General features: G+C 49.8%; 1 protein-coding gene across 1 annotated transcript; it reads right to left on the minus strand.

Annotated features, from left to right (window-relative positions):
• Positions 1-1,876: 1,876 nt before the first annotated feature.
• Positions 1,877-6,007, minus strand: SLC35C1 (solute carrier family 35 member C1). Its single transcript, XM_030452667.1, has 2 exons — positions 5,438-6,007; positions 1,877-3,431 (listed from the first exon to the last, which is right to left on the minus strand). Exons 1-2 carry the CDS (start codon positions 5,979-5,981, stop codon positions 2,872-2,874), a joined length of 1,104 nt encoding a protein of 367 aa, XP_030308527.1. The 5' UTR covers positions 5,982-6,007; the 3' UTR covers positions 1,877-2,871.
• Positions 6,008-8,458: the final 2,451 nt, after the last annotated feature.

The following is an 8,458-nucleotide window of genomic DNA, read 5'->3' on the forward strand; positions in this document are numbered from 1 at the left end:
CTTCTCCTCTCCAGACTGAATAACCCCAACTCTCTGTCTGTCTCCATAGGAGAGGTGCTCCAGCCCTCTGATCATCCTCGTGGCCCTCCTCTGGACACACTCCAGCATGTCCACGTCCCTCCTGTAACAGGGGCTGCAGAACTGGATGCAGTACCCCAGGTGGGATCTCATGAGAGCAGAGTAGAGGGGGAGAATCACTTCCCTTGACCTGCTGGCCACACTTCTCTTGATGCAGCCAAGGATCTGGTTGGCTTCTTGGGCTGCAAGTGTAAACTGATAGCCCATGCTGAACTTCTTGTCCACCAGTATTCACAAATCCTGTTCTTCAGGGCTGCTTTCAATCCAGTCACTGCCCAGCCTGTATCAGTGCTTGGGATTGCCTCGGCCCAGATGCAGGACTTTGTACTTGGTCTTGTTGAACTTCATGACCCCACCTCTCCAGCCTGTCAAGATCCCTCTGGATGCCATCCCTTCCTTCCAGTGTGTCAGCTGCACCACACAGCTTGGGGTCACCAGCAAACTTGCTGAGGGTGCACTCAATGCCACCATCCATGTCACCAATAAAGATGTTAAACAGGACCAGTCCCAGCAGTGAACCCTGAGGGACTCCACGTGCCAGTGGCCTCCACTTGGACATGGAGCCATTGATAGCCACTCTCTGGGTGCAGCCATCAGGCAAGTTCTTTATCCACTGAGTGGTCCATCCATCAAACCCATGTTTTACCAGCTTGGAGACCAGGATGCTGTGTGGGACTGTGTCAAAGGCTTTGCTCAGCCCCAGGTAAATGACCTTGGCTGCTCTTCCCTTGCCTATTGATGTTGTGACCTTTTCATAGAAGGCCACAGGGTTTGTCAGGCACAATTTGCCCTTGGTGAAGCTGTACTGATTATAGCCAGCCACCTCTTCATTATTCTTCTGCTTCAGCAGTGCCTCCAGGAGGATCTGCTCCATGATCTTACCAGGCACAGAGGTGAGACTGACTGGACCATAGTTCCCTGGATCTTCCTCCTTCCTCTTTTTGAAAATGGGGGTTATGTTTCCCCTTTTCCAGTCAGTAGGAACTTCACTGGACTGCCATCACTTTTGGAATATAATAGACAGGGGTTTAGCAACCACATCCACCAGTTCCCTCAGTACCCATGGGTGTATCCCATCAGGCATGGAACTTCCAGGTTCTTCAGATGGTCATGAACCTGATCTTCACTTACAATAGGCAGTTCTTCTTCCAACACTTTCCATTGTCTTCTGTGGCTTCAGGAGTGTGGCTGGAGCCCTTGCCAGTGAAGACTGAGGTAAAGAAGTCATTGAGAACCTTTCCAGCAGCACAGTGGCCCTTAATTCATCCTCTTTGTTGCACAAGCTGCGTGCATCCACCTAGAGGCACTTCAGCTGGGCTGGCAGTGTCATCCTCTGAAGTGAATCCCCCTTGATTTCTTTGGGGAGTCTCAGTGCATCCTCCCTTGCTTGCCTCAGGGCAACAAGTTGAGAGCACTTCCTAGCACTCCATCCCTCTGCCCTTGGTGTGCTGCCCCACTTTTTGTTACAGGCAAGCATGAGAGAATCTATAGATTGTGGAAGGAGGGACTGGGCATGTGGGAGGAGACTGCTATTCAAATAAACCTTTAAATATAAAGGGACCTGAGGTTTAGAAAGCTGCTGCAACACCAAAGATGACTACAGGAAGCCAAAGCTAACCCTGGAATTATAAACTGCAGCACAGGGGACCCTCAGGTAGCACTTGCATGGGATCTGATGGTGAGGCAGAGATTTTTGTAGAGCTAAGTATTCAGCAGCAAGTTTTTTAAAAAAAAAAAAAAAATCAATGCAGATGAGCAAAACTATGATTTTTTGGTTTAAGGATTCACTGAGGGGTGAATCATGGGGGGTGTTTAAAAGGAACAAGCTACAAGACAAACTGCAAACACCAGAGGAGATTCAAGGTAGGAATGGAACAAGTTCCCCAAAAGATGCATAATTAGTAAAAAACCCATTTTCCAACACAAATCTACCCCCTACACAGAGGGTAAAGACCACAAACGTTGTGAATCCCATGAACTGAGATCTCTACCCAGTGCTTCCAAGTAACTTTTCCCCATGTGCTTGTCACTGAGAGAGGCAGAGGCCACTCTCCTGAGAGAGCCCACTTGAGAGAGCACACCATCCCCCACAGAACATGGTGCAGAGAGAATAAGAAGTTTAATTCCTGATTCTTAGCATGATTTCTGGAGCAAATAAACCAGGTGGAAAGAAACACAAGAGACCTCAGCAGGATGTGACACTGACTCTTTGGAGATTTGGACACACTGCTGCTGCTCAGGCTTGTACAGAACCAGAAGGGAGGGAAATTCCCATCCTTTGTATGGACCAGGACAACAGGAAGCAGAGCTGTTACTAATCATTTGACAGCAGAACAGTTTACAAGAAGCCTATCCCCAACAGTCTGGCTGCCTGCCTCTTCCTATCAGGTTCAGGATTTCGTAACTTCAGACTGCATTCATTCAGTTAATTCTAGATCTCAAACTACACAAAACTCCCATCCTGGTCTTTGACTGCTACAAGCCTGAGCCCAACCCCTCCCCACCCAAGATGCAAATTACCCAGATTAGGTAAATAGCAACATCAATTTTTAAAAAATTATCACAAAAACCATGATTGTTCTCTACAACACATGCTATCCCCAACTCCAATACAGAGTGAGATCCCATGGATAACACATGATATGGTCAGGCCTTTGGCTCTGGTTCCTGACACAGTTCCCCCACACACTTAGGAGGTGAATTTCTTCATGCTCCTTGTTCTTCTACTCCCCAGGAAGAAATGAGCACCAAAGGGTAACCTCCTCAGTACAGAAATAGAGGTGCAGGAGTTGCTTACACACCACTCTCATTTCTTGCACTGTTTTTGACATTAGGATCCTCTTGAACCTTTCTCATCTCCAGCCCTTTTACCCATGTGTAGGCAAAGGAGCCTCCCAGCACCATTAAGTTACTTGTCCACCACAAGAAGCTCTTTGTTTCCTCAAAGTAGATAACAGCCAGCACTGTTTGAGCACAGGCCTTGGCAGTCCCAGACACGTTGTGGGTGAGTGGGCTGGTGAACTTAATCTGCAGTCCTGTCACGTAGCCAATGGCAAAGCCAAATACTCCCCCGAGGATCATCATGCCCCAAAAACTGGGATTCCACAGCTTGTCAAAATGGTAGAGGGTGCGAAACTCGCCAAGCACCATCATGAGGGGGAAGAAGAGGACACAAGCATTGAGGTTGTTGTAGAAGGTCAGGCGCCAGATGCTACCATCCACCACAGGCAGCACCTTCTTTGTGTAGATGGCGTTGAGAGAGACACAGAGGCTTGCTAAGATCCCAAAGAATATACCTGTCCATGACAGTGTGCCCTCTGCTCCTTCCTGGTCAACACCCAGCCAGAAGCCACCTGCAAGCAAACAAATCAGGCACCAGCTGAACAACTGTGGAAGGACTCAAAATATACAGTCAGCAATTCATCACCTACCTCACACTGAGCAACCACAACAAGCAGAGACAGGCTTAAGGTCTTTCCCTTTCTATTAAGTGAACCCACAAAGTGTCATGGCTAGTGTCCAGGAAGGATTTATTTTTAGAGTGCAGGCAATGTACTGTACTATCATTCAATATCAGAGGACTGGATCCAGGCAGCATGACTGTAGAAACTATTATTCCAAAGAGCTATGAACTAACGTTAATGCTACTCTTTGTGTATAGATTAGTTCAGAAGAAGATATTTTTTTTTTATTAAAAAGGTATCAAACTTACATACAGATAGAAGGAAATATTCCTAAGATTAAAAAAAAAAAAAAAAAAAAAAAAAAAAGCAGCCTCACAGGCTTTTCTGTGCCTGGAAGGGAATTATAGGTCAGAAAAGAATATGGAAAAACAGTAAAACATGTGGACATAATATTAAGAAGCTTAATCAAGGAAGATCATGAGTTTCTTATTCGCATTAAACTTCTATGATGGGTAAAACCTTCTGTAACCACCTCCAGAAACAAGTGCTACAGGCTTTGTGTCTCCAGGGTAGAGAGGGAAACCTCTCCCCATCCAGCTCATAAGCAAAACATAAAAGGGGAGATGTATTAATGCAAGAATCACTGCATCACCTATTAGCTGCTTCATGTTGGGTGCTGTCTGGGAAACTGCCTACAAAGAGGCTGATGTGCTTTAAACCAAGATCAAACACAAATGGGTTCAGTGCACAGAGAAGGTGGGCTTTGCATCATGCTGGAGGATGCTCTGCTACACAGCTACAGGGCAACACAAGCACAGCAAAAGGGGATGGCATAGCAGGACAGTCCTAGGCTGGCAGATGCCATAGTCCTGGGCAATATCTAAACATTAAATTAGCTGAAAGCAGTTGTCTGCACCACTTGGGTGGAAAAAAACCCAGCTCTTTTCACCTCTTCTGTGGAGGGGAGATTCTCTTAACTCGTTTTCATTCAAGTTCATCTATTGTTCTAAGCATCAAAGTGGACATATGTGCAACTAGAACCAGACTGAAGTCAGTATTTGACCACTCTTGGCATCTAAATGGCCCTGAAGTGGCAAGTAGCTTTTGGCATTACCGGTGCCTTTCTCTATGCCCTTCTCTATGTCCTAACCACACAACCAGCTATCTTGGTGGTGTTTTAAGCTTGGCTTAGCCAGCTAATACTTCATCACATCCATTCGACCTTCCTGAATTGGCCAGTTCCATTGTATCATAGAATCACAGAATCAGCTGGGTTGAAAGGAATCTCAGAGATCATCAAGTCCAACCCTTGATCCATTACCACTGCAGTTCCCAGCCCATGGCACTGAGTGCCACATCCAGTCTCTTTTGAAATATCTCCAGACACGGAGAATCCACTACTTCCCTGGGCAGCCCATTCCAATGTCTGATCACCCTTTCCGTAAAGAAATTCTTTCTAATATCCAACCTAAATGTCCCCTGGCACAACTTGAGACCCTGCCCTCTTGCCTTGCTGATAGCTGCCTGTATGGTCCCACTAGTGCCGACAAACACCATGATTGTTACCAAAGTCAATAATCAACAAGCACTTGAGAACAGGAAGTAAGCCACCTGCTGTTTTATGGCCTTTGTATGGAGAAAAAAAAAAAAAAAAAAAAAAGTAAGGCAAGTTAAACCCAACAGAGAGTAGAAAGGTTCAGTGCTCAAAAGAAAAAGGAAACCATGGTCAAGAGTAATTTCCTTTCTTACTGAGTTACCTACAAGCTCCAGACACGCTACACAGGTTGCCCAAGGCAGAGCAAGGGTAGCCCTGAGCAACCCTACATCCCTTGAAAGCTGCTGTGCACATGGGGATGGCTTCTCCAGGGGAAGACCCCCTCCACCTGGAACTCTCCAAGGCTTTGGCTCCGGCAGTGGGGTGGGTGCAGCCCACTCCCACTCCCACTCCCCCTCACCTATGATGACTCCGCAGGCCAGGAGGGCGTAGAGGGAGGTGGTCTGCTTGAGGAGCAGGTAGGAGAGCAGCACGTTGAAGACCGTGGTGAGGGAGCGTCCCACGTTGTAGAAGGCCACACCGACGTGCTTAAGGCAGAGGTTATTGGAAGTGACCATGCCGATGAAGACGGCAGAGAGGGGCAGGACACTGCGGGACACCTTGAGGTCGAGCCGGAGGGTGGGCAGGCCAGGGCAGGGAGGCCCGCAGGCTGCCCCCAGGCTGGGTCCCAAGCAGAGGGTGGCCGTCAGGGCGCACTGGAAGAAGGTGACAAAGATGGGGGCGTCGAGGCGCAGCGAGGGGCTGTCCAGCAGGTACTTGTTAAGGAAGACCATGGCGATGGAGGTGAACCAGTAGAGACAGACCACCACGGCGATGCGCAGGGCCCGCAGCAGGAAGGGTGCCCGCCGGCCCCCATCGCCCTCCGCCGGTAGCAGCGGGTCGGCGCTGTCACCGCCCAGCGCCATACGCAGGATCCGCGTCCGCGTTAGCTGCGCCCTGGTCATGGCGGGCGAGCGGGCGGGCGGCCGCAGACCGGCCTGGCCCCACCCAGCCCCGCTCTCCCTCCTCTCCCCGCCGCCGCCGGCCCCGATCCCCCGCCGCCGGCCTCACTCTTCCCGTAGCGCCGCGGCCCCGCCCGCCGCCCTTTATTCACGCCCCGCGGGCGCTGCTCGGCACCTCCCCAACCGTCCGGCCCCGCCGCCATGTCGGGGGAGGGCCCGGGCAGACCCCGCCGCCCCGCCCCGGGCCAGGCACTGGGGAGGGCGGCGGAAGCATCAGGGACCCGGGCGGTTCGGGGAGGACCCGTGAACCGAGCCAGAAAGTGACGGGGTTGGGCAGGGACCCTTGGGGAAGTGCTGCGACATGGTGGCGGGGAACAGGAGCCCGGCGAGGTGACCGGCATCGTGTTTGTCAGCGAAGCGGGCACCGGGGCGGCAGGGCGTGGAGGGGGGGCTGGTACCAGCCCCACTGTGGGAACAACACCGGCTCCCACGGCTCCTGTCCCTGTCCTTCATCCACTGCTTAGAACAAATGGGAACTGGGTTTTCTACTTTTAATTATATTCTAACGCGGATTCTGCTCACAACCCACCGGAAAGTAGCGGTCTGCTCTCTGCTGGCTAAGCCTCGGTTACAGAAAGTACTTCACAAGAAAAGATGTTTTGTTTGTTTGTTTGTAAATAAAACCTTCCCGGTACAAGCTAAACGAAGTAGACGGGGTGACATCTGCAAACAGCTCATAAGGACAGGACGGGGAAGTGTCAGCTGCTTTATCCCTCTTCCTGCAGCATTAAAATCTTTGAAATCTCATCAGGACAATGTCACCAGCAATGCTATTAACTACTCTAGAACTGACGTGCATCCTGTGCTGAGCTCTGCACAACCGTGCTGAGCTGCAAGCAATACAGGAAAGAAGGGTGTTTAAGGCAGGGTGTAAACTGTGTGCACAGTCCCAAGCCATCATTCCAGGTGTAAAAGACCCATATACCCATATTTGATGCCAAAAGGTACCACCTGCTTTTAATGGTGCTTGGTGATGGAGCCTTTTCAACACCAAACTCCGGAATGTTGTGAATTCAAACTGCTGGACAGGACAAAATAAATTAAAATTAATGCCAGCTTCCACGTGGCAGAGAGGAAGCAGAGAGCAGTGTCAAACATCAATCCCACACTCCTTAGTTCAGCTGGAACTGCTGCAAAATCTCTGGTCTGCAGTGCCCAGCAATTCATAGCACATTTAGGGAAATTTTGGAGGCAAGGCTGGGGGGGTGTTAATTGCCCTTGTAGCAACCATGGCTTGGTAGTGGTAAAGGACAGAAGAGTGGCCTGGCATTTGTGGGCTGTGGGGAGAGAAAGGATGCATTTCACTGCATCATCTGTTATAGCAGTGTCAGGGTTTAACACTGGCCCGGCAATTAAACCAAGTGACAGACGCTGTCTATTAATCTCTCTCTCCTCCCTGTTAAAGAAAGGAGAGAGAATAAGGGAGAGAGACTGATGGGTTGGAAACTAAACTACACAGCTTTAATGAAACAGTAATGATAAATAGGAAAAAATTACTAAATATATACAAATATACAGGAAAATGGAAACCACATTCCTCCCCCTTTTCCCCCACTAACTCTCACGTCACCACCGAGGCTGCAGGGCAGCCCTGTGAAAGTCCAGGCTGGAATCCTGGAGTCAGCAGCAGTCGGGAACTGGAGGCAGGAACACACAGATATGGGCTGGGATGGATCAGAACCACAGGCAGAGGAATGGATGGAATCCTCCCGGGATGCTGAAGGAAACAGGGAACGGGTGAAGAAAGGGAAGCAGGAAAGGCAGGAAGGGCAGGCAGCCAGAAGCTGGAAGCAGGAAATCTGGCTTGGCCCTCGTGATGCCTGAAATGTATCCTGAGTATGAGGTGTATGGGATGGAATACTCTGTTTGGTCAATTCTGGCATCTCTCTTGTCCGTTCCTCCCCAAAGGAGGCTGCAGGTGGGACCTCTTTATTCCTTCTGGAGGGTAAAATGTTCCTCAGAGCTGAGCAGTGCCCTTGGCTCTGCACACCAGTCTCTAGCAGTAACTATAAACATCGAGTGTTATCAGTCCTAGGAGCAGACACTGACTGGGAAACTTGCTGTTAATTTCAGCAAGTGCAGCTACTTACAAGAGACTGAGCTGAAAGCAGAAGTACAAGACAGAAAATCACCTTTATCCTGGCCCAAACCAGGACAAGCAGGAATATTTCAGGCATATTGTGCTCCTCTGAAATCTCTGAAATCACACTTGATTTTACTTTCCCCCAGCGTTTAGTAAAAGCTGTCATCTTTCCTCATAGCCCCAACCTTGTAAGCAGGACCTGGGCGCTGGTAGGAATCACTCTGGGCAAAGAAAGTTGGTTCTTGAGTGTTTCCTTTGGGCTGTCCAGTTGCCCATTGGCAGGGCGGGAAAGCTGCTCTGGGGGTGCTGGAAATGACTGAGCAGTATCCCCTGCAGC

This window comes from Calypte anna, chromosome 5A (assembly GCF_003957555.1).
Source record: "Calypte anna isolate BGI_N300 chromosome 5A, bCalAnn1_v1.p, whole genome shotgun sequence".
NCBI classification, from domain to species: domain Eukaryota; kingdom Metazoa; phylum Chordata; class Aves; order Apodiformes; family Trochilidae; genus Calypte; species Calypte anna.

Excerpts from the sequence above, each read along its gene's own strand:
- SLC35C1 (XM_030452667.1), bottom strand. The coding sequence starts at position 5,981 with ATGACCAGGGCGCAGCTAACGCGGACGCGGATCCTGCGTATGGCGCTG. Across the intron at positions 3,432-5,437 it reads GGCCTGCGGAGTCATCATAG|GTGGCTTCTGGCTGGGTGTT; the intron begins GTGAGGGGGAGT and ends GTTTGCTTGCAG.